The sequence below is a fragment of the Scyliorhinus torazame genome, chromosome 29, assembly GCF_047496885.1.
Source record: "Scyliorhinus torazame isolate Kashiwa2021f chromosome 29, sScyTor2.1, whole genome shotgun sequence".
Classification (NCBI taxonomy): Eukaryota; Metazoa; Chordata; class Chondrichthyes; order Carcharhiniformes; family Scyliorhinidae; genus Scyliorhinus; species Scyliorhinus torazame.
Window position 1 is genome coordinate 26,508,292 of NC_092735.1, and position 25,713 is coordinate 26,534,004.

At 47.8% G+C, this 25,713-nt stretch overlaps 1 protein-coding gene across 4 annotated transcripts in view; it reads right to left on the bottom strand.

The window, feature by feature from the left end:
* Nucleotides 1–25,713, bottom strand: part of LOC140403964 (protein kinase C and casein kinase substrate in neurons protein 3) — a 93,727-nt gene that overhangs the window by 26,966 nt on the left and 41,048 nt on the right. For 3 of the 4 annotated variants that reach the window (XM_072492261.1, XM_072492258.1, XM_072492260.1), the window contains exons 2-3: nucleotides 4,398–4,527; nucleotides 205–361 (exon numbers count right to left, since the gene is read on the bottom strand). In XM_072492261.1, coding sequence (XP_072348362.1) covers nucleotides 205–361; nucleotides 4,398–4,517 — 277 coding nt within the window. In that variant the 5' untranslated portion in view covers nucleotides 4,518–4,527. The remainder of the gene's footprint in view (nucleotides 1–204; nucleotides 362–4,397; nucleotides 4,528–25,713) is intronic. The other variant, XM_072492259.1, reaches the window with a different exon arrangement.

Genomic DNA, 25,713 nt, shown 5'->3' on the forward strand with positions numbered 1-25,713 from the left:
GTTTCTCCCAACCTGCTCTGTCGCAACCCCTCAATTTTGAATAACCTTTCAATCTCTCCCCCCCCCCCCCCCCCCCCCCCCCGCACCCCTTAAGCTACTCTGCCAGAAAGGACCACCAGCCCAGCTTCTCCAATCTCTCCGCGCAACCATTTATCTCCGAGGAAATCCATTACTCCAATCGTTCACCCTTCGGGATATACTCACTTGCTTCGACCAGTGGCTTCCACTTCCGTGACCATGCAGAAATCTGCAGGGAGTACTGTTTCTCGATCTTTGCTCTCTCTTGGAAACACAACATGATGTCGTTGCAGATTTTGTAGCCATCGTCCGTGCGCCTGGTCGTGCTTTTGTATTTATCCGGCTGGGAGAGAAAATTGAAACATTGCCATTCACTTAAGTAGCTGCTACTGGTATTTCAGCATTACTTGCTGTACCCGTCAACCCCTGTGCTTGATGTCTGACATTGGCTCAGGATCCACAAAAATAAATAATCTTTATTGTCACAAGTAGGCTTACAGTAACACTGCAATGAAGTTACTGTGAAAAGCCCCTCGTTGCCACACTCCGGCGCCTGTTCGGGTACACAGATGGAGAATTCAGAATGACCAAATTACCTAACAAGCCCGTCTTTCGGGACTTGTGGGAGGAAACCGGAGCACCCGGAGGAAACCCACGCAGACACGGGGAGAACGTGCAGACTTCGCACAGACAGTGATCCAAGCCGGGAATCGAACCTGGGACCCTGGCGCTTTGAAGCCAGTGACACGGTTTTAATATTCTTATCTTGGTGTTCAAATGTCCTTGCGCCTGTACATGTCTCTGTCACCTCCCCCAGCTCTACAACTGTCCTCTAAATTTGCGCTCATCCAACTCTTGTATATCCAGCTTTCTTTCACCCCACCATTAGTGACCGTGCCGTGCGTCATCTAGGCCCTCAGCACTGTAATTCCAACCCTAAACCTTCCCATCTTCCTCCTCTATTAAGACTTGGCTAAAAACCCTTCTTCTTTGATCAAGCATTTGCCCACCTGATTCACTGTCAGTCTTTTGCCTGTTAACATTTGTGAAGCCCATTGAGTGATTCTACCATGTTAAAGATACTAAGAGCGGCACAGTGGTTAGCACTGCTGCCTCACAGCGCCAGGGATCCGGGTTCAATTCCTGCCTCGATTGACTCTGTGTGGAGTCTGTACGTTCTCTCCATGTCTGCTCTCTCTTGGGTTTCCTCTGGGTGCTCCGGTTTCCTCCCACAGTTCAAAGATGTGCAGGTTAGGTGGATTGGCCATGCTAAATTTCCCCTCCAACAGGTTAGGTGGGTTACGGGGCTAGGGTGTGGCATGGGCCTGGCAGGGTGCTCTTTAAGAGGGACAGTGCAGACTCGATGAGCCGAAAGGCCTCCTTCTGCACTGTAGTGATTCTATGATTTTAATACAAACTGTTGCTCTTTGGGATAGCCTTTGGTCCAGAGAAGTGGTTTCATGTGTCAACACCTGTAAATTAGCCAACAAGTTGATGGCTGTGATTCCTTGGGTGGTGAGTGTTGAGACTCTGCATGCCATCTGGGGAAGCAGTAGTTTGTATCCCTCCTCCTAAGGAATGGGGGACATTGGGCAGTCGTTGACTCCTAACTCTTTTTGCTTTTGCAAATTTAAGAGAATCACAAAAAATGCAGTTTGAAAAGAATCCTTTGCAAAGAACGTGGTTAAAATGTGTGGCACAAACCATTGTCCATAAATTATCTGGAAAGAGAATCCGGTATCTGTTGAATAGAGAGGAATAGCAAAACTGTTTGGGACGTGAACTGGATAGTGGGATTCGACTAGTATTCACACAGATGTGATGGGCCGAATGGCTGGTTTCTGCACTGGAATATTGTAACGGGTCACTTTCACTTCAGTTACCAGGTGAAAATCAGTTAAAAGTCCGATGATGACCATAAGACCATTGTTGGCTGTTGTAAGCACCCGCCTGGTTCACTAATGTCCTTCAGAGAAGGACGTCGCCATTTTTACCCAGCCTGGCCTACAAGTGACTCCTGACCCACAGCAATGGATGAAATGGCCGAGCAAGCCACTCAGTTCAAGGGCAATTGGGGATGGACAATAAATGCTGGCCCAGCCAGCAATGCCCACATACTATGAAGGAATAAAAAGAAAGGCTTGGATATAGCAATGCAAATGATGATAAAGTTGTCAGTTTTCACCATTATTACTCCACTAAAACTGACAGCAATTTCAGGAGTCCAGAATAACGCGGAAGTCGAAAGGTTGCAGTCAGTGATTCTACGCCCCTTGAGGATGCACTTTGACTGTGATCAATGGGAAATCAATTGGACAAACAAGAACTTCCACTTTAACTGTTAGCCTCACTGTGAAAACCCTTGGAAAAGTTTCACCTTGTTTTTATTTTATGAAAAAATTTAGACTACCCAATTATTTTTTTTTCCAATTGAGGGGCAATTTAGCGTGGCCAATCCACTTAGCCTGCACATCTTTGGGTTATGGGGGTGAAACCCACGCAGACACGGGGAGAATGTGCAAACTCCACACGGACAGTGACCCAGGGCCGGGATTCGAACCCGGGTCCTCAGCGTCGTGAGGCAGCAACGCTAACCTCTTCGCCACCGTGCTGCCCCTAAGTTTCACCTTGTTGAGTGAGCGCTGGCCTGGGTTTTAAACAGGATACTAACTTCATTGTTACTGCTAAACACGCTCTCTGGCCCAGAAAGCCTAATTCGTCTTTTGTGTAATGTCAAACTTTTCCATAACTTGAAAGAAAAAAATCAGATTGCTTTTTTTAAAAGTTTTTTTTTTTCAGAAGTTCATCTTTTATTTTATATTTAATCCAATTCTAATTGCTTATTTTGTTTTCAGATACTTTAATTTAAAACGAAAAGGGTATGAAGTGCTTTGAACTTCCCGGTTGGCTGTGAATACTTCAATGTGATTGGCTTACCTGCGTGTTGACATCATTGCTGCTGGATTCCTGGAGAATTCCCCATGACCTGGCGCCAAATCTAAACTGGCGTTGGGAAACGGGAAAGCTGCCCACAGAGACGGCTAGATCTCTGCGGGTATCTTTCCTGGCGGTGACTGGAAAATCCAGGCCCGAAGCAAATTGGCTACCCATTTTACACCTCGCCCAATTCATCTCTTCCTTTGGTTAAAGTCACTCCGATGACTTTTACTCAATGGAATGGTCTGGATGCATTGATCAATGTAGGAACAGGAGCAGGCCATTCAGTCCCTCGAGCCTGTCCCGCCATTCAATGAGATCATGGCTGATCTGTAGCCTAACTCCATTTATCTTTCCTTTGGGCCCATATCCCAAGGGCTGGTTTAGCTCAGTGGGCTAGACAGCTGGTTTGAGATGCAGAACAAGGCCAGCAGCGCGGGTTCAATTCCCGTACCAGCTTACACGAACAGGCGCCGGAATGTGGCGACTAGGGACTTTTCACAGTAACATCATACTTGTGACAATAAAAGGTTATTATTATTATATCCCTTAATACCTTTGCTTAACAATCTATCCATCGCAGATTTAAAATTAACAACTGTTCCAGCTTCAGCTGCTGTGTGTGGGAGAGAATTCCAAATCTCTACCACCCTTTGAGCGAAGAAGTTCTTCTTAACGTCTCTCCTGAACAGTCTGGCTTATGTCCCCTAGTTTTAGAATCTCCAACCAGTTCGGAGGGGTTATTGGGTTACGGGGGAAGGGTGGAAGTGAGGGCTTAAGTGGGTCTGTGCAGACTCGATGGGCCGAATGGCCTCCTTCTGCACTGTATGTTCTATGTTCAGTGGAAACAGTTTATCTTTATCTACCCTGTCTTTACCTGTTAATATCTTAAATAGTTCAATCAGATCACCCCTTAGCCTTCTAAATTCTAGCAAAAACAGGCCTAATTTGTGTAATCTCTCCTTGTAATCTCTCCTGGTAACTTAATCCAGGTCAAATGATGGAAGATTCCTCCATTGTGACTAGGGTTAGGTATCTAGTTCCAATATAGGCACTTTACTCCCAAGGGGCAGCAATGATATCCCCCTCACTGAAGGATGTGTAAGACTTTCAGTAAATTGTATTTAGTTGATCTGAACCCAACTCCCAGCAAGCTTGGGTACAATAACCATACTTAACAGGGATCATTCAGGTGCCAGAGCTATTTTGCTGCTTCTTGACTGCGGAGTGCTGGAGCCAATTAGTTTTTCAACGCCACCCTGGAGCCTTTTGTCTGTATGGCACAAGTCTTTTTCCTATTTGGAGTTTTTTGGAGACCTATTTTTCTGTCTCGATAAAATGATGAACTTAAATCATCCCTCAGAACTAGATATCAGAGGGCTGTTGTGTACTAAACAAAAGTCATATCCCTTTAAGGTAAACTTTGATCTTGTGAAACTCACCATCCAGAAACTGTTGCCAGTTGCTTCTGGCCCTGGGGCATCGCTGTACGTCAGAGACATGGCAGCATAATCTTCTGGCTTCTCTCCCTCTCTATCTTGCACTCGCTCTCTGTCTCCCATCAACTTTCTTCTAGGAGTCGAGATAAAAAATAATTACTGTGTGAGAAATGCTTGCAGCTTCCATAATGTAACACCTTCCAGCTGTCAGAATGTAAGTAGAGCAAAAGCAGGAAGGAAACCACCACTGTATTCACTTAATTGTTGCCAATGATATTTAGAGAACAGCATGGAGTGCACCATGGATGTTGAGTTCAACATCATTCGACTGTGAACTTTCCCGGGGCAGGGATCGAACCCCGGTCCTCGCCGCCGTGAGGCAGCAGTGCTAACCACTTTAGTGATGTTGGTTGAGGGATATATATTTCCCCCTCCCCCCTCGCTCTTCTTTGTAGTAGTGACAGTAGGATCCTTTACATTAAGGGGAAAGCCAGCCAGACCGCTGCTTTAATGTCGCTCCCGAATGAGGGCATCTACAACAGTGCAGCGCTCCCTCTGTACTGCACTGGTAGTGTCAGCTTAGATTTTGTGCCCAGTCTCTGTTAGTTAGACTAAGAGGAGATGGAGAAGATTAAATGGCAGTGGACGCATTTTCAGACAAAATGGGTAGGATGGGCGGGTCGGTGAGTGGTAGGTTAAGTGGGCGGCACGGTGGCCAGATGTTAGCCTCACGGCGCCGAGGACCCGGTTCAATCCCGCCCCAGGGTCACTGTCTGTGTGGAGTTTGCACATTCTCCCCATAGCAGCGTGGGTCTTACCCCCACAACCCAAAAAGATGTGCAGGGTAGGTGGATTGGCTGCGCTAAATTGCCCCTTAATTGGGGAAAAAAAGAATTGGATACTCTAAATTAACTTTTTTTTTAAAAAGTGAGCTAAGTGCAGTCAGGAAGCTGGTTAGGGGAATGCATGGGGGTAGTTTCTGGTCAGAATGGATGGAAAGTGGTGCGGTCATTGCTTGGAGCAGGCTGAACCTGGGAGTTGATATTAATAGTTCAATTGATCATCTGGTACCACAAAAGATTTGGAGGCCATGCGACTGTAGAAGGCTTCACAACCAATCCTTTTCTCACCCACTAAGCATGTACTCGCGGTCTGCAATGGGAGTTGTTGGATTGTTAACAGAGATGGGCGCCTTCGCTGATTACCACCCAACCCAGGACCCAAAGGTCCGTTATGGCACCACTACTGTTGCCTCATCAAAGGCTTTTCATTTTGGGCTGTATGCCTCTGTTCCTCATTATCCTCACTGTGCCAATGGTGAAGTGGGAGCATCAGCTCGAAAGCTTAACGAGGCCAAAGTTGCCTTTGCAGAAAATAGTCTGACACTTTGATTCCTTAAACATTCACTCCTTCCGCCACCAGATCACAGTGGCAGCAGCGGGTACCATCCACCGAATGCACTGCAACAAATGCCAATGCTTCTTCAACAGCACTTTCCGAACCCGCGACGTCTAGACAGACAAAGGCAGCAGGGTCATGGGAATGCTATTGCCTGTTTCCCTGAGCTCTCCACACCACCTAACATTTTTCTTAAGTTTAGAGTACCCAATTTTTTTTTTTCCAAATTAAGGGGCAATTTAGTGTGGCCAATCCACCTAACATACATATCTTTGGGTTGTGGGGGTGAAACCCACACAGACACAGGGAGAATGTGCAAACTCCACATGGATAGTGACCTGGGGCCGGGATCGAACCCAGGTCCTCAGAGTTGTGGCAGCAGTGCTAACCACTGCGCCTCCGTGCTCCTAACTTGAAACTATAAGGCTGTTACTTTAATAAGGACACTGGGTCCAGACGAAGTAAGAATAACAAACTTTGGTTTATTTACAATTGCGCCATATACAACTCCCGGGTCGTCTTCTCCTCCTCCTCTCTCTCTCTTCCCCCCCCCCCCCCCCCCCCCCCACAAATGGGGGAGCTTGAACTGCGCGAGAACCACGGGGAAGATAATCATCCCCATCTCGGAAGTGCCATGTGGGATACTACAGTTACTTCACTGCCATAGAATTATCATAGAATTCCTTCAGTGCAGAAGGAGCCCATTCGGCCCATCGAGTCTGCACCGACCCTCTGAAAGAGCATTCTACCCAAGCTCACTTCCTCACTCTATCCCAACAACCGCTTAACCTAACCTATACATCTTTTTTGAACAATAAGGGGGAATTTAGCATGGCCAATACACCTAACCTGCACATCTTTGTACTGTGGGAGGGAACCGGAGCACCCGGAGGAAACCCACGCCGACACGGGGAGGACGTGCAGACTCCGCACAGACAGTCACCCGAGGCTGGAATTGAACCCGGGCCCCTGGCGCTGTGAGGCAGCGGTGCTAACCACTGTGCCACCCTACCACCCTAAAGAAACGCCCTGACAGGGACCTGAACCCTTAAATTAAAAGTCTGATGCTCTACCGACTGAACTACCAAAGCCCTGCCAAGGAACTCCCTAGAACTGTGGGTTTACCTGCACTATGGGGAGACAGTGGTAATGTCACTAGTCTCGTAATCCAGGGGCCCAGGCTAACACCACTGCATCTGGTGGAACTTGAATTAATTAATACATTTTTTTAAAAATTGGAATTGAAAGCAATGCATCACTAATTGTGGCATGAAACTATCGTCAATTGTTGTAAAAACCCATCTGCTTCACTAATGTCCTTTAGGGAAGGAGATCTGCCGTCCTTATTTGCCCTGACCTACACGTGACTCCAGATCCACAGCAATGTGATTGACTCTTACCTGCCCCTCTGTAATGGTCTAGCAAGTCAGTCAGTTCGAGGGAAATTCGAGATGGACAGCAAATGCTGGGCCTTGCCAGAGAGAAGTTTTAATAAATGGACTGCAGTGATTCAAGAAGGCGCCTCGTCGCCACTATGCAACAAGGGATGGGAAATAAATTCTGGACCATGCCAGCGACACAAAAACATCCACAGGCCTTTTTCGAGTGTGGAAATTAGATTTGATTCTCTTGGCACCGTCAACCTGAGCTAAATATGACTTTGTAATCTGATATGGGTGTGATTCAGAGCGGTTTCCCAACATATTCTCCTCTTTCCAATGTTCCAAAGTGAGAATAAATACTGCCAGTAATTGTCTGCTGGATTTACTTCTGAAAGTATTCACAATGTATGACCATTCTTCCCTAAAAGTTCTTTCAATCAATACAATCCTGGGGCTGCGATAGATCTCTTGGCAGATTAAAAAGAAAAAGAAACTTGATAAAGCACCTTATCTCATCCTCAGGATGTCCTGTAAGGAAAAGCTGCTTTCACTGGCTGGAGGGTCAGTAACTAAAGGAAACAGATTTAAAATAACGGGTGAAGGAACCAGAGGAGAGCGGGAGAAGGGTTTTTTTAAATTAAACACAGCAAGCTGTTATTATCTGGAACACACGCTTGAGAGAGTGGCGGGAGCAGATTCAGGAGTGACTTATAGAAGCATAGAATTTACAGTGCAGAAGGAGGCCATTCGGCCCATCGAGTCTGCACCAGCCCTTACAAAGAGCACCCTACTGAAGCCCACGTATCTACCCTATCCCAGTAACCCCCACTTAACATTTTTTGGAAAGGGCAATTTAGGACGGCCAATTCACCTAACCCGCACATCTTTAGACTGAGGGAGGAAACCAGAGCACCCGGAGGAAACCCACGCAGACATAGGGAGAACGTGCAGACTCCGCATAGACAGTGACGCAGCCGGGGAATCGAACCTGGGTCCCTGGAGCTGTGAAGCAACTGTGCTAACCACTATGCTACCGTGCTGCCCCGACTCGAAAGGAAATTGGGTAAATACTTGAAAATGATAAATTTGAAGGGATATAGGTAAGGGGGGGGGGGGGGGGGGGAGAAGCTCGGTTGTGCAGTGGTTAGCACTGGGACTAAGGCGCTGAGGACCCGGGTTCGAATCCAGGCCCTGGGTCACTGTCCGTGTGGAGTTTGCACATTCTCCCCGCATCTGCGTGGGTTTCACCCCACAACCCAAAAGATGTGCAGGTTAGGTGGATTGGCCACGCTAAATTGCCCCTTAATTGGAAAAAAAAATAATTGGGTACTCTAAATTTATTTTTTAAAAACAGTGGGGGGAGTTGGGAGGAGGGACACGATGCCAGGCAATTTAAAAACAACTGAATTCGAACAACACGCTGGGAGCAAGCAGCAAATACTGCAGTGATTCCAGCTGATTTTGAAATGGGATCATTTAGTGAGAAATACCTCATCATTGAGCACAATCCATTTATCCATACATGGTCAGTAAACCAGTGTGTGTTATCATGGCTGGTTTCCACGGGTTAGTTCTTTTTAAAAATAAGCTGGGTTCATTTTTCACATTGCAAGATATGTACATGTTTGGCCACGACAGAAGGTACATTGCTCTAATTTAAGCAATGGAAAATGCTGGAAAAACTCAACAGGTCTGACAACATCTGGGGAGAGAAACAGAATTGACATTTCAAGTCCGTACGACTCTTCAGAGCTGAATGGTAGAGCTGTTTTAAGAGTATCCAAGTACTTTCTTTTCCAATTAAAGGGCAATTTAGTGTGGCCAATCCTGCACGTCATTTGGGCTTTGGGGGCGAGACCCACGCAGAAACGGGGAGAATGTACAAACTCCACACGGACAGCAGTGGCGCACCTACATTTTTGGGGCCCTGAAGCTTGAACTGTTATGGGGGCCCCTTCGCAACCAGCAACGGGGTCTGGGTAACCACTGTTACCTTCTTCAATGGGGTTGTTCCACGACAGATCACCATAAATTTTTTTTAAATGTAATCACTACATCTCAGATTTTGATTAAAATTGCTGTACTGGATTATCTCACATGTCAAAGTCACTGGTGTGAATAAAAATTTCCTATGCCTTCGAGTTTTCGAATTATGGGAGATGAAAATGAGGGAAATGTTATATACATGCATGATGCATCGTAGAATGATGAAATAAAACATAGAAAATACCAGTCAATATAATCTTTTATTTTAGACACCGATGAGAATACATACTACATGAAGCACATTTTACAAAATACTCTTTTTTCTGTTTTTTCTAGCAACATATTCACGTACAGTTTTGTCATATGAGAGCTTCCTTGCAATGTCATTTTCTAGAGACAATATGCATAAAGAATTTAAGTACTCTTCAGTCATGGTAGACCAAAATTTGTTCTTTATAAAAGATAGCTTTGAAAAATTCCTTTCTGCTTCACAGCTCGTGATAGGCATTGTCAAGTACAGCTTAAGCACAGTAGTAATATTGGGGAACACTTCAATTAGGTTTTGCTCACAAATAAGCTGAAGAACTTCTGCGCATTGCATTTTAGATGGCGTGTTTTCTTATGTGTTCTGGGATTTCGTAAGGTGCAAATATTCTTTGAACTGATAACACTCATTTACTAATTTGTGGTCAATATCATCTTTGAAATACGATATTATAAGTTTAATACTGTCCTCATCAATTTCAGAATTGTTCACCAATTCTGAGAGGAACTTGAACCTTTTCGCAATCTGCTCATATTGGTCAATCCTCTTGCGTAACTGGGTTATCAAGCAGTCATAGAGTTGATATAGAACTTCTATCCTAAATTTGTCAGCTCCTCTCAAAGAAGCAATACCACTTGTTCCATCTGAAAATTTCCTTGTAACAATGCGTTTGGAAGCATCAGAATAACTTGAGGTGATATCTTCACACAAAACCTTTTGCTTCTGATTCATAGTGTGCAATCCTATCGGCTGAATTTTCTCAGTTCTTTAACAAACGAAAGTAAAGATGATAGCAGAAGATAACCTTCAAATACATCAAAACCAGGGGTTTGGAGTTTCTTACTTGTTTTGTTGAAACGCTCCAGCGCTTCTTCCCAAACAACTGTTAAACTAGCATATTCCAGCTTTACCAACTTGTGGTATAAATTCTTTGCATCTTGTTTGCATTCAGTCTTCTCTTCTGAGTCTTCAAAAATATGTTTGAGAGTTTGTAAAATACCCATATATCCATTTTTAATTGCCCGGACTGCTTCATAGTATGCAGACCATCTAGTTACACTTAAGCTCTTTAGAGAAAAATGTAGATTGCCCTGTGTGTTTAAAATCCCCCATCTTCGTGGAGATCCAGAAAAGAAAACATACAGCTCCTGCAAAATGCCAAAATAGCCAACAACTTCAGGTACAGTAGACACTGCCTTTTCTCCAACAAGGTTAAGTGAATGGGCTGCACATGGTACATAGTCTGCGTACCTGTTAATGTTTTTAAAGAGTGCTTGCAGCCCTTTCTTCGAGCCCTTCATGTTCGATGCATTATCGTAGGACTGACCACGGATATTTTCAAGTGAAAGCTTATGTTCATTGTTGTATTTTGTTGAACAAGGCCGTGGATGAATGGTTTTCTATCAGTAAAAATGTTTAAAATTTCTCACAGGGTTTTCCATTATAGCAGTATTGAACCACAATTACCAGCTGGTCAACATGTGTCAGGTCAGGCGTAGAGTCAACAATAATAGAGTAGTATTTGGTGTCTAGGTTGTTGATTTGATTCACCATTTCATCTTGCACATATTTTCCCATGATTTCTATCAATTCTTCATACACGGGTTTGGATAGGTAAGTAGCATTTACTTTTTCATTTTTACATTTCTCGAGATGTTCATGTAAAAATGGGTCGAACTCTGCAATAAGTTCAATGGCCTCCATGAAGTTTCCATTATTTGGTGAGCTCCACTTCTCCTCATGACCTCTAAATGCCAAACCTCTTTCACTTAAAACTTTATAACAGCTACAACTCTTTTCAGTACTTCAAAATAGTACTGTATGGTTTTTCTCATCTGTTCTTCAAGTTGCTGATCCACAGTATTTTTATTTGACTTTCTTGTTATCCAACACATAGTATAGTATTAGCCTAGGCTATGTGGTCGTAGCCTACCTTCCGTTCACTTCATAAAAACAATAGGCTTAGGCTAATCTAACACTATTTCACCTCATTACTTACCTTACTTTTCTAAATCTAACATTTATTTTTGAGTAGGGATAATTAAAATATTGTATCCTTATGAACACTTCATTGAAAAAAATTCTTGTCTAGATCGCTATCACGAGTGCTATCACGTTGAAAATTCACGTTAGCATTGTGATTGCCTTTTCAACGGCTCCCCTTTTTTGTTACGACACGTCATCTACTGTTTGTATTTCTGTCATAAATGTTAATAGTGTTTTAAATTATTTATAATTATTTTACATTAAATATATTTAGAATGAAACCTCCTTAATTTGAACATTTTTTCATTTATGGCTAGCCTACATGATACTTTAATAACCTTTTAATTTTAACTATTATTTTGTATTGAATTACACTATATTATTAATATTATTTTTTTTAAACCCCTTCTCATACAGTAGACCCAAAATTTTTAAGCAATGTGGACTAAAGTCAATTCTGGGGCCCCTCCGGGATTAGGGGCCCTGAAGCTTAAGCTTCATTAGTTTCATAGTAGATCCGCCCCTGACGGACAGTGACCCAGGGCTGGGATCGAACCTCGGCGCCGTGAAAGGGGTAGAAATATGATGGGTTTTAGGCTGGCACATTTCTCTGCACAGCTATCATCAGACCTGCTGAGGTTTTAAAGCATTGGCTGTTCTTATTTCAGGTTTCCACCATCAGCTGTATTTTGCTTTTCTGGTCTGTAACAATGCCCAATTCTAAAATAGTTCTTATAATTTTTTCAAAGATGAGTGTGTCACTGGCCTGGTCAGCATTCGTTGCCCGTCCCTATTTGCCCTCGAGAAGGTGCTGGTCGGTGTAGGTCGAGTATTGTCACCTTGGCGGAATGTAGGACTGTCGCTCCCGAGTTCGAAGGCTCAAGCACCAACCCCTCCCCAAACCCCTTACTGGATCAGATAACACCATCTAGGACACAGCACAAAGCCAAAGCCCCTCCTGCTTCCACCATTCAAAGGGTGGGAAAGTCACCCAGTTCCTGGCCAGCATTCATGACTCGACTACTTTCTCTAGAGTTCTCTTCACCAAGGCAGGTCTGACCCACAGCGCCACGACCTGTACCATGGGCAGGGCAAGGAGGCAGGTCCTGAATCCACCCCAGTGGAATGGGAATCGAACCCCCTGCTGTTAGAACACAAGAACTAGGAGCAGGAGTAGGCCACCTGGCCCCTCGAGCCTGCTCCGCCATTCAATGAGATCATGGCTGATCTTTTGTGGACTCAGCTCCACTTTCCGGCCCGAACACCATAACCCTTAATCCCTTTATTCTTCAAAAAACTATCTATCTTTATCTTAAAAACATTTCGCCCCGATCTGATCCACACCAGCCGGCGAGCCAACTGGCCCACCCAAATAATCCACGTTTCCCCATGACGACGTGCACATTTACATGTGTAGCCTGAAACTACGGATAGTGACGATAGAGGCTAGCATTTTATTTCTATCGTATGACTGACCAGGAAATTCTCCCACTCTTACCGCCTGCCATTGGCGTGTGTCAGAAGGCTTTATGAGCCGTTGCCCAACATATTTGGCCGCGTTATGAACGCACTTTCCTTGGCCATCAAGTCCTGAAGTGGGACGTCAATTCATGCACAGAAGCAGGCACGCACTCCATCACACCACAAGGCCTCCACAATGCCTCAACTAACACCGTCAAAAAGTAGGTTAGCTGGTCTTATCTCATTTGCAGTGCCTGGGATCTTGCCCTGCGCACAGGCTGCCATGTTTGCCCACACTGCACTTCATTGACTATGAAGCGGTTTGGGACGTCCCGACGATATGAAAGGTGCAAACCATTTTCCTCCTTTGACTGTTAACCCTGGCAGTTCAGCGAAAGGTGCCGAGAGGCTCAAATTAGTTGCATCATCAGCTCTGCCTCGCCCTTTAAAGCAACTTTTTTTTTTCATTCATTCATGGGGCCTGGCGCCGCAGACTATGCCAGCATTTATTGCCCATCCCTAATTGCCCTTGAGGCGGCAGTTAAGCGTCAACCACATTGCTGTGGGTCTGGAGTCACATGTAGGCCAGACCAGGTAAGGATGGCGGATTTCCTTCCCTGAAGGACATTAGTGAACCAGATGGGTTTTTACTTTTTTTTTAAATTTACTTTTTAAAATAAATTTAGAATACCCAATTCAGTTTTTCCAATTAAGGGGCAATTTAGCGTGGCCAATCCACCTAGCCTGCACATCTTTTGGGTTGTGGGGGCAAAACCCATACAAACACGGGGATAATGTGCAAACTCCACACGGACAGTGACCCAGGGCCGGGATCGAGCCTGGGACCTCGACGCTGTGAGGCATCAGTGCTAGCCACCGTGCTGCCCCTACCAGATGGGGTTTTATGACAATCGACAATGGTTTCACGGTTATCATTAGACTTTCAATTCCAGATTTTTATTGAATTCAAATTTCACCATCTGCAGTGACAGGACTTGAACCTGGGTCCCCAGAGCATTGGGTCTCTGGTTTACTATTGCAGTGACAATACCACTACACCACCACCTCCCAATAAACTTGTTACTTTTGGGAAGATAAGTTACCGTAAGTCACTCAAATTTGACCAAAGAGAAATTCATTTCTCTAATCCTGAGGCTCCGAAACATCTATCCCCCACTCTCTTTCTTTGTGTGTTCTAAGGATTTAAGAAATCTAAAATGGTTTGTGAGCTGCCTTTGATGTTCAGTCATGTTTCTCATTAAATAGCTTATGTACTCATCATGTACTCAATGTACTCATTTATCCAAACCCGCCCCTCTTACTGGTTGTGGTATCACTGCTGTTGAAGGCTGGACACACCAAATTGGAAAGCAAATGATACATTGGCATTTATTGCAAGGCGGTTGGAATACAGACGTTTATTTTCTGCAATTGTGCAGGGCTTGGGTGAGACCACAGCTGGAGTACTCTTTAGTTTTGACCTCCTGTGTAGAGAAGGATACACTGGGTTTGGAGAGGATGTAGTGAAGGTTCATTAGGTTGATTCCACAGCTGGGGTGAGAAGGTTGTCCCTCACAGCATCCCCCCGGTCAAGCACGCTCCGGATTTGTGCCTTGTAGATGATGGACAAGCTTTGGAGGTGTCAGAAGGTGAGTTACTCACTGCAGGATTCCCAGCCTCTGACCTGCGCTTATAGGCATAGTATTTATATGGCTGGTCCAGACCAGTTCCTGGTCAATGGTATCTCCCAGGATGTTGCTACGTTCTTAGATGATCTCAGTTGGGATGCTAGATAGGCCAAGCTAAGATAGGAAAGTTGCGGACGTTGACGCAGGCAAATGGGAGACAAACAAAGAACAAAGAAAAGTACAGCACAGGACCAGGCCGTTCGGCCCTCCAAGCCTGTGCCGACCATGCTGCCCGACTAAACTACAATCTTCTACGCTTCCTGGGTCCGTATCCCTCTATTCCCATCCTATTCATGTATTTGTAAAGATGCCCCTTAAATGTCACTATCGTCCCTGCTTCCACCACCTCCTCTGGCAGTGAGTTCCAGGCACCCACTACCCTCTGTGTAAAAAAACTTGCCTCGTACATCTCCTCTAAACCTTGCCCCTCGCATCTTAAACCTATGCCCCCTATTTGGCCCCTATTCCCTGGGGAAAAGCCTCTGACTATCCACTCTATCTATGCCCCTCATAATTTTGTAGACCTCTATCAGGTCGCCCCTCGACCTCCGTCGTTCCAGTGAGAACAAACTGAGTTTATTCAACCGCTCCTCATAGCTAATGCCCTCCATACCAGACAATATCCTGGTAAATCTCTTCTGCACCCTCTCTAAAGCCTCCACATCCTTCTGGTAGTGTGGCGACCAGAATTGAACACTATACTCCAAGTATGGCCTAACTAAGGTTCAGTCACAGTAGGTTCAGAGACAGTCACTGATGATCGACCGTGACCTTTCTGCAGAAGCGGAGAGAAACCAAAAGCTCAGTTGGTCGAGCAGACGGCCCAGAGAAAACAAATAGAGGCAAGTGAATCGTGCACCTTCTCACCCGATTGGCCTGCAAGCGAGGGGCCTACAAACCACACCAGGCGATGCTTAACACCGAGTTGATCACCAAGGCGCAAAACAAGATCCTATGCGACTATGCCAAAGGAAGAACAAAAATGAGCCAACACAATTGGCCATAAGAATCCACGGGTACGGAAGGGACAAATCAGTCGGGATTCCTACTCCTTATTAAATATTCAGTCACCCCATACTGCTGGAACAGTGCCGGTGTGTGTATTGGATAAGAGCAGGATCGGGGTGAGGCTGCAATGATCTCCATTGTTCAATAGGCCGCTGACACTCTCTGTGTTGGCTGACAGGAAAGATGAGAGGGGCGAGCTATTTATTCTAGAGCAATGTAGACTTGGAGGCGACTTGATCGAGGTTCGTGAAAATAATAAAAGGGTTGGATAACGTGCCTGTTGACAGATTATTCTGGTCTGATAGATTGACGAGGGCCTAAGGGCATGACATTAGATTCTGTCAGTGTAGGAATAGACTGGATGCTGGACTGTTCTAGTCTTGGAGGGCACTGAGCACGTAGAGTGGCGGGCGCGAACACTCTGTAACTGACTGGGGTGGAGGTCAGGTCAGATGATGAGTGGGGTCGGCTCGATGGACGAGCTGATCTTTCCCTCCCAGCTCATTTCATATTGTGATAGAGATAGCAGTGGGCTGCTGCTGAGCGTGCAACAACATTGTCTTCAGCACATGGGGGCTGGATAGAAGGGGGGGATAAAGTTGAGGGGGATAAGTTTTGAACCACAAATTTGACGTTTCGCACTCTGTCCCCGCCCTGCAATTTTAATTACAAAGGCCTACAGTTGACCCACCCTTCTCAAGCTATCAGCATACCACATCGGAATGCAGAGAAGTATTTAATGTGTTTCGGAATGTCACGTTGATATACTATCCCTGTCCTTACTCCAGGCTGATGTTGGCTGTGCGTGTTTAGCAGAGAGCTACAAATAGCTGGGGCCTCTTTCATTACCGACACTGAGGGTGCAAACTCCTCATTACCAGCCGATGTGTTGGGTGCTCTGGATCCGTGGAACACATACAGGCCACCAACACTTAAAATAGTACAACACTATTTTATTAAGTTAGAAACTGTTGAACATACTTTCACTGTGGGTTAACACGATGTTAGATTAAACTAAAGACCTATGCCTGTCCTAACCAGTCTATGCACTCAGCACATGGTGAAGGTCTGTGCTGCAAGCAGTAAGCTCTGTCTTCCTAGGAGGCTGCATCCTGAATGAGCGGGAACTCTGATGCCCTCTGTCTATATAGTGAGTGTGCTCTAACTGGTGATTGGCTGCGGTGTTGTGTGTGTTGATTGGTCCCACTGTGTGTCCATCAGTGTGTGTATCTGCACCATGATATACTGGTGTATATTATGACATCCCCCCTTTTATAAAAAATGTATGTGTGTGGCAATAAATAATGTATGGTGAGAATGTTCCTAACTACGTGTGGGGTGCGAAGACATAGTTACAGGACTATGTACATGAGAACTAAGCTATTTACATGGGAAGGTGCCTGGTGCAGAGAAGCAGTATGCAACAAGATTAACGAGATCAACACTATATACAAACCAGGGAAACGATCAAACAAAGCAACAAAACAATTCAGAGAGTCCATAAATTCGAATAGTTCATAAATTTAGTCTCTGAGGTGGGCGACGAATTCTGGTTGACCGCCTCAAGGGTGGGTCGAGAGCCGCCGGTTCAGGAGCGGGCTGGACTGCGTCAAAGTCAGGGGGAGGCAGAGTGACAGGGAGCTCTGCATAGTCCATGGCAGGGTCAGCAGGAGGGCGAGGCGACACTGGAGAATCATGTGGCGAGCGTGGACTGAGACGAAGGGCGCGTCGATTGCGGTGCAGAATAGAGCCATCCGGTAGGCGAACCAGGAACGAGCGGGGGGCCACCTGCCGAAGGACAACAGCGGTTGCAGACCAGCCACCATCCGGAAGATGGATGCGGACGTTGTCATCTGGAGCCGGAGCAGGGAGATCAGCTGCACGGGAGTCATGAGCCGCCTTGTGCTGTGCACGAGACAGCTGCATCCGGCGAAGGACCGGAACGTGGTTGAGGTCTGGGACGTGGATGGACGGCACCGCCATCCTCTGGGTGCGACTCATGAGTAACTGGGCTGGCGACAGGCCAGTAGACAGTGGGGCGGAGCGATAGGCCAGCAAGGCAAGGTAGAAATCAGACCCGGCATCGCCAGCCTTGCATCGAAGCCGTTTGACGATATGTACTCCCTTCTCTGCTTTGCTGTTGGATTGGGGGTACAGGGGACTGGACGTCACATGGGCAAAATTGTACCGCCTAGCAAAATTGGACCATTCTTGGCTCGCGAAGCAGGGGCCATTGTCCGACATAACCGTGAGCGGGATGCCGTGTCGAGCAAAAGTTTCTTTACAAGCACGAATGACTGCAGACGAGGTGAGGTCATGCAACCATATCACTTCCCGGTAATTCGAAAGATAGTCCACAATCAGGACATAGTCTCTACCCAGCGCGTGGTACAGGTCGATGCCCACCTTGGTCCATGGTGACGTGACCAACTCATGGGGCTGCAGGGTCTCACGTGATTGGGCCGGCTGGAAGTGCTGACAAGTGGGGCAGTTGAGCACTGTGTTGGCTATGTCCTCATTAATGCCGGGCCAGTACACTGCCTCTTGAGCCCGTCGGCGGCACTTTTCCACGCCAAGCCTTCATTCTGTACCTGAGCTGCTGGGGGAAACATCTAGCTTATTAAAGGCCATAAGACATAGGAGTGGAAGTAAGGCCATTCGGCCCATCGAGTCCACTCCACCATTCAATCATGGCTGATTTCAACTCCATTTACCCGCTCTCTCTCCATAGCCCTTAATTCCTCGAGAAATCAAGAATTTATCAACTTCTGTCTTAAAGACACTCAACGTCCCAGCCTCCACCGCTCTCTGTGGCAATGAATTCCACAGACCCACCACTCTCTGGCTGAAGAAATTTCTCCTCATCTCTGTTCTAAAGTGACTCCCTTTTATTCTAAGGCTGTGCCCCCGGGTCCTAGTCTCCCCTGCTAATGGAAACAACTTCCCTACATCCACCCTATCTAAGCCATTCATTATCTTGTAAGTTTCTATTAGATCTCCCCTCAACCTCCTAAACTCCAATGAATATAATCCCAGGATCCTCAGACGTTCATCGTATGTTAGGCCTACCATTCCTGGGATCATCCGTGTGAATCTCCGCTGGACCCGCTCCAGTGCCAGTATGTCCTTCCTGAGGTGTGGGGCCCAAAATTGCTCACAGTATTCTAAATGGGGCCTAGCTAATGCTTTATAAAGCTTCAGAAGTACATCCCTGCTTTTATATTCCAAGCCTCTTGAGATGAATGACAACATTGCATTTGCTTTCTTAATTACGGACTCAACCTGCAAGTTTACCTTTAGAGAATCCTGGACTAGGACTCCCAAGTCCCTTTGCACTTCAGCATTATGAATTTTGTCACCGTTTAGAAAATAGTCCATGCCTCTATTCTTTTTTCCAAAGTGCAAGACCTCACACTTGCCCACGTTGAATTTCATCAGCCATTTCTTGGACCACTCTCCTAAACTGTCTAAATCTTTCTGCAGCCTCCCCACCTCCTCCATACTACCGGCCCCTCCACCTATCTTTGTATCATCGGCAAACTTAGCCAGAATGCCCCCAGTCCCGTCATCTAGATTGTTAATATATAAAGAGAACAGCTGTGGCCCCAACACTGAACCCTGCGGGACACCACTCGTCACCGGTTGCCATTCCGAAAAATAACCTTTTATCCCAACTCTCTGCCTTCTGCCTGACAGCCAATCGTCAATCCATGTTAGTACCTTGCCTCGAATACCATGGACCCTTATTTTACTCAGCAGTCTCCCGTGAGGCACCTTATCAAAGGCCTTTTGGAAGTCAAGATAGACAACATCCATTGGCTCTCCTTGGTCTAACCTATTTGTTATCTCTTCAAAGAACTCTAACAGGTTTGTCAGGCACGACCTCCCCTTACTAAATCCATGCTGACTTGTCCTAATCTGACCCTGCACTTCCAAGAATTTAGAAATCTCATCCTTAACAATGGATTCTAGAATCTTGCCAACAACCGAGGTTAGGCTAATTGGCCTATAATTTTCCATCTTTTTCCTTGTTCCCTTCTTGAACAGGGGGGTTACAACAGCGATTTTCCAATCCTCTGGGACTTTCCCTGACTCCAGTGACTTTTGAAAGATCATAACTAACGCCTCCACTATTTCTTCAGCTATCTCCTTTAGAACTCTAGGATGTAGTCCATCTGGGCCCGGAGATTTATCAATTTTTAGACCTCTTAGTTTCTCTAGCACTTTCTCCTTTGTGATGGCTACCATATTCAACTCTGCCCCCTGACTCTCCGGAATTGTTGGGATATTACTCATGTCTTCTACTGTGAAGACGGACGCAAAGTACTTATTTAGTTCCTCAGCTAGTTCCTTGACTCCCATCACAAAATTACCAGCGTCGTTTTGGAGCGGCCCAATGTCAACTTTTGCCTCCCGTTTGTTTTTAATGTATTTAAAGAAACTTTTACTATCATTCCTAATGTTACCGGCTAGCCTACCTTCATATTTGATCCTCTCTCTCCTTATTTCTCTTTGTTATCCTCTGTTTGTTTTTGTAGCCTTCCCAATCTTCTGACTTCCCACTACTCTTTGCCACATTATAGGCTTTCTCTTTTGCTTTGATGTATTCCCTAACTTCCTTTGTCAGTCATGGCTGCCTAATCCTCCCTCTGATAACCTTTCTTTTCTTTGGGATGAACCTCTGTACTGTGTCCTCAATTACTCCCAGAAACTCCTGCCATTGCTGTTCTACTGTCTTTCCCACTAGGCTCTGCTCCCAGTCGATTTTCGTCAGTTCCTCCCTCATGCCCCTGTAGTTACCTTTTATTTAACTGTAACACCTTTACATCTGATTCTACCTTCTTTCTTTCAAATTGGAGATTGAATTCTACCATATTATGATCACTGCCTCCTAAGTGCTCCCTTACTTTAAGATCTTTAATCAAGTCTGGCTCATTACATAACACTAAGTCCAGAATGGCCTGTTCCCTCGTGGGCTCCATCACAAGCTGTTCCAAAAAGCCCTCCTGTAAACATTCAATGAATTCCCTTTCCTTGGGTCCACTGGCAGCATTATGTACCCAGTCCACCTGCATATTGAAGTCCCCCATGATCACTGTGACCTTGCCTTTCTGACATGCACTTTCTATTTCGTGGTGCATTTTGTGCCCCCGGTCCTGACCACTGTTAGGAGGCCTGTACATAACTCCCATTATGATTTTTTTGCCTTTGTGGTTCCTCAACTCTACCCACACAGACTCCACATCATCTGACCCTATGTCATTTAGTGCTATTGATTTAATTTCATTCCTAATTAACAAGGCAACCCCGCCCCCTCTGCCCACCTCTCTGTCTTTTCGATAGGTTGTGAATCCCTGGATGTTCAAATGCCAGTCCTGAACCCCCTGCAACCATGTCTCTGTGACGCCTACCACATCATACCTGCCAGTCACAATCGGCCACAAGCTCATCTACCTTGTTCCGTACACTGCGCGCATTTAAATATAGCACCTTTAATTCTCTATTGACCGTCCCTTTGTGTTTTCTTAGTGTGGTGGACCTTGGTTTATGGAGCCTTTCCATACACTGTGTCATATTTTGTGGGATGGGGACTATCGTAACCTCTCCTGAGTTTTGTCTTTTCATGCTTTTTTGTATTCCTAAGCAGCTACGCTTCCCACTGATTACTTCACCTCTTGGTTCCCTGACTTTCCCTTCCCCCCCAATCTTTAGTTTAAAGTCCTATTGACCACCCTATTTATTCTTTTCGCCAGAACACTGGTCCCAGCTCGGTTCAGGTGGAGACTATCCCAACGGTATAGGTCCCCCCTGTCCCAAAACTGATGCCAGTGTCCCATGAAAAGGAACCCCTCTTTCCCACACCACTCTTTCTAAAGCCTTCAGTTGGATTACAACCTCGCTTTAGTGGTCATTGATCGTGCATCAATTTAATAAGCTAGATTTAAAAGGATGGAGCTCCGAATCAAGCCGGAGTGTCTGCAACTCAGCCCCCACGCGGCGAACTCAGCGGCAATCTTCAGGCACTGGCTGGCGTGTTTGAAAGGATATCTCGGAACGGCCGAAAACACAGCCACGGGAGAACAGAAATTGCAAGTCCTGCACTCGAGGGTGAGCCCGGAAATTTACACCCTCATCGAGGACTCGGAACACTTCGATGTGGCAACAGAGTTGCTGAAAGGACATTATATCCGCCCAGTGAACCAGGTCTACGCCCGACATCTGCTAGCAATGAGGCGACAAATCTCTGGGGAATGGCTGGAAGAATTCTACCGTGCGCTCCTGGTGTTGGGGAGAAACTGCAGCTGCCCGCAAGTTTCGGCGAGCGACCACACACAACTCTTGATCCGGGACGCTTTCGTGGCAGGTATGCTGTCCTCCCAAATCCACCAGTGAATGCTGGAAAAAGACACCCTAAGCCTTTAGGAGGCACGGGCCCTTGCTGGCTCCCTGGACGTGGCCTCCAGAAACGCCCGCGCTTACGTTCCCGACCGCGCGGCAGCCCCCTGGGCAGCGTGGAACCCCTCCGCAGCCGACCCCGAGACATCCCCCCACAAGCATGTTCTGCAAGGCGGCCGGGGGGCCCCGCTGCTACTTTTGCGGGCAGGCCAAGCACCCCCGCCAGCACTGCCCGGCCCGCGCATCCACCTGCAAGGGATGCGGTAAAAAGGGCCATTTCGTGGTGGTATGCCAGGCCCGTGCGGTCACCGCGGTCTCTGGCGGCGAATGCGGACCGCCACCACAAACCTCTCCACGGTTCCCGTACGGCCAGCGGGCGCCGTCATCTTCCTACTCCAGGGCCATGTGCGGCCCCCGGGCGCCGCCATCTTGGCCCGCGGACGCCACGTTAGATGAATTGGCACCGCCATTTTGTGCACCCCAGCCATGTGCGACCAATGGGAGCCGCCATCTTGGATGGACTCCCAGGACCCCAGGTCGGCTGACCACACACCGCCTGAAGAGAACACTCAACTGCTGAGATTAGCCTCGGTGACTCTGGATCAGTCTCGGCCTCGAACACTCTCAACTGCTACGACAGTCCTAATCAATGCGCACGAGAAGTCCTGCTTAATCGACTCTGGGAGCACGGAGAGCTTTGTACACCCAGACACGGTAAGGCACTGTTCTCTCCTCGTCCACCCAGTTAATCAAAAAATCTCCCTGGCCTCCGGTTCCCACTCAGTGGAGATAAAGGGGTTTTGTGCAGCAAACCTCACAGTCCAGACTGTCACTTCCGGGTGCGGCGATGCGGAGCTAAGCAGCACGATTCGGCAGCTCCCGCTACCACGGACTTTCGGGCTCGCTAGAGGAGCCCCAACGGAACTTTTTTTGACAAAAACCCGTGGCTTAGGAAGGGAAGAGAGAGGTCCCCCTCCAACGCCTATGAAACGGACCCGAAGTGCAACGGCCAGAAAAGCGGCACTGGAGCAACGGGAGAAGCGAGGTAAAAAAAAAACAAAATGGCGGCGGCCAGGGACAAAGGGGAGCTGCAGGAGTTCATCAAGCGCTGCTTCGAAGAGCAGCGCGAGGAGATGCGCAAGGAGATGCTGGCGCCTATGCTTTCTGCAATTGAAGGACTCGGGATCACCCAGAAGGCCCACGAGGTTAAGATCCAAGAGGTAGAGAAAAGAGTCAGCCAGAACGAGGACGAGCTCTTGGGCCTGGCGGTGAGGGTGGAGCAGCACGAGGCGCTACACAAGAGGTGGGCGGGAAGACTCGAAGACCTGGAGAACAGGTAGAGGAGAAAGAATCTGCGGATCCTGGGTCTCCCTGAGGGAGTGGAGGGGGCTGATGCCGGGGCATACGCGAGCACGATGCTCGGGGCGATGATGGGCACGAAGGCCCCTTCGAGGCCGCTGGAGTTGGACGGGGCACACCGGGTGCTGGCGAGGAAGCCCCAGGCAAATGAGCCGCCAAGGGCGATGGTGGTGAGGTTTCACCGGATCGCGGACAGAGAGTGGGTCCTGAGATGGGCCAAGAAGGAGCAGAGCAGTAAGTGGGATAATGCAGAGATCCGAATATACCCGGACAGGAGCACGGAGGTTGCAAAGCGGAGAGCGGGTTTCAACCGGGTCAAAGCGGCGTTGTACCAGAAAGAAGTGAAATTCGGAATGCTGCAGCCAGCGCGACTGTGGGTCACATACAAAGGCCAACACTATTACTTCGAAACGCCTGAAGAGGCGTGGACCTTTATAAAAACCGAAAAATTGGACTCTAACTGAGGGTTTGTGAGGGTAGGGGGGATGTTTGAGGTTTGATGTGTGATGGTTGTTGTATATAGGGGGCCAATCACGCGCAGGAAATGTTACATGGGCTGGGGGAGAGAGACAAGGCCGCGACAGGAGCTGCGCCAGAGGGGGCGGAGCGGGCTGTGGAAAGCGCGGGGTTCCTCCCGCGCGCGGGAAGAAAGGCGGGAAGGGGAACGAAGGAATGCATATTGATTGGGAGACTCCCACACGGGGAGGTCAATGGGACGGCGGGGGAAGCCGGGGTCAGCAGGTGTCAGCTGACTTACGGGAGTGACATGGGGGGAGCAAAAAAGCTAGACAGGGGTCTAGCGGGGGGGAGGGGGGGGGGGGTGGAAAGGGTTTGCTGCTGCACTGGCCGAAAAGGAATGGGACACAGAGGAGGTGGTCGGGACGGGGGTCCCCCGTCTGGGGGACTGGAGGGTGAGGGAGACGTGGACACGGGACTGGTCCAGAAAAGGAGATGGCTAGTCGGTGGGGGGGGGGGGGGGGGGGGGGGGGGGGGAGAGCCCCTCCAATCCGGCTGATAACGTGGAACGTGAGGGGGCTGAATGGGCCGGTGAAGAGGGCTCGAGTCCTTGCGCACTTAAAGGGACTGAAGGCGGACATGGTCATGCTCCAAGAGACTCACCTGAAGGTGGCGGACCAGGTCAGGTTAAGAAAGGGATGGGTAGGACAGGTATTCCACTCGGGACTGGACGCGAAGAATAGAGGGGTGACAATATTAGTGGGAAAGCAGGTGTCATTTGAGGCCAAGACTATTGAGGTGGACAATGGAGGGCGATATGTAATGGTGAGCGGTAAGCTGCAAGGGACGTGGGTGGTGTTGGTAAACGTATACGCCCCGAACTGGGATGATGCAGGATTCATGAAGCGCATGTTGGGGCGCATTCCGGACCTGGAGATAGGAGGCCTGATAATGGGAGGGGTCTTCAATACAGTGTTGGATCCAGCACTGGACCGTTCCAAATCAAGGACTGGAAGGAGGCCGGCGGCGGCCAAGGTACTTAGGGGGTTTATGGATCAGATGGGGGGAGTGGACCCATGGCGGTTTGCAAGGCCGCAGGCCAGGGAATTTTCTTTCTTTTCCCATTTACACAAAGCCTACTCCCGGATAGATTTCTTTGTTCTGGGCAGGGCGCTCATCCCGAGGGTGGAGGGGACGGAGTATTCGGCCATAGCCTTTTCGGACCATGCCCCGCACTGGGTGGAACTGGAGCTGGGAGAGGAGAGGGACCAACGCCCGTTGTGGCGGCTGGATGTGGGACTGCTGGCGGACGAGGTGGTGTGTGGGAAGGTGAGTGGGTGTATCGAAAGGTACTTGGAGGCCAACGACAACGGGGAGGTGTGGGTAGGGGTGGTATGGGAGGCGTTGAAGGCAGTGATCAGGGGAGAGCTAATCTCCATCTGGGCTCATAGGGAGAAGACAGAGGGCATGGAAAGGGAGAGGTTAGTGGGGGAGATTTTGAGAGTGGACAGGAGATACGCAGAGGCCCCGGAGGAAAGATTACTTGGGGAAAGACGACGGCTCCAGACGGAGTTTGACCTGTTGACCACAAGGAAGGCGGAGATACAGTGGAGGAAAGCGCAGGGGGCGACCTACGAGTATGGGGAAAAGGCTAGTCGGATACTGGCACACCAGCTCCGTAAAAGGATGGCAGCGAGGGAAATAGGGGGAGTCAAAGATGGAAGGGGAGCCACGGTTCGGAGTGCGACGAAAGTAAACAAGGTATTTAAGGCCTTCTATGAAGAGCTGTACAGATCCCAGCCCCCAGCGGGGGAAGAGGGTATGAGACGATTCCTAGATCAGCTGAGATTCCCGAGGGTGGAGGAGCAAGAGGCGGCTGGTTTGGGTGCACCAATTGGGTTGGAGGAGCTGAGCAAAGGTTTGGGGAGCATGCA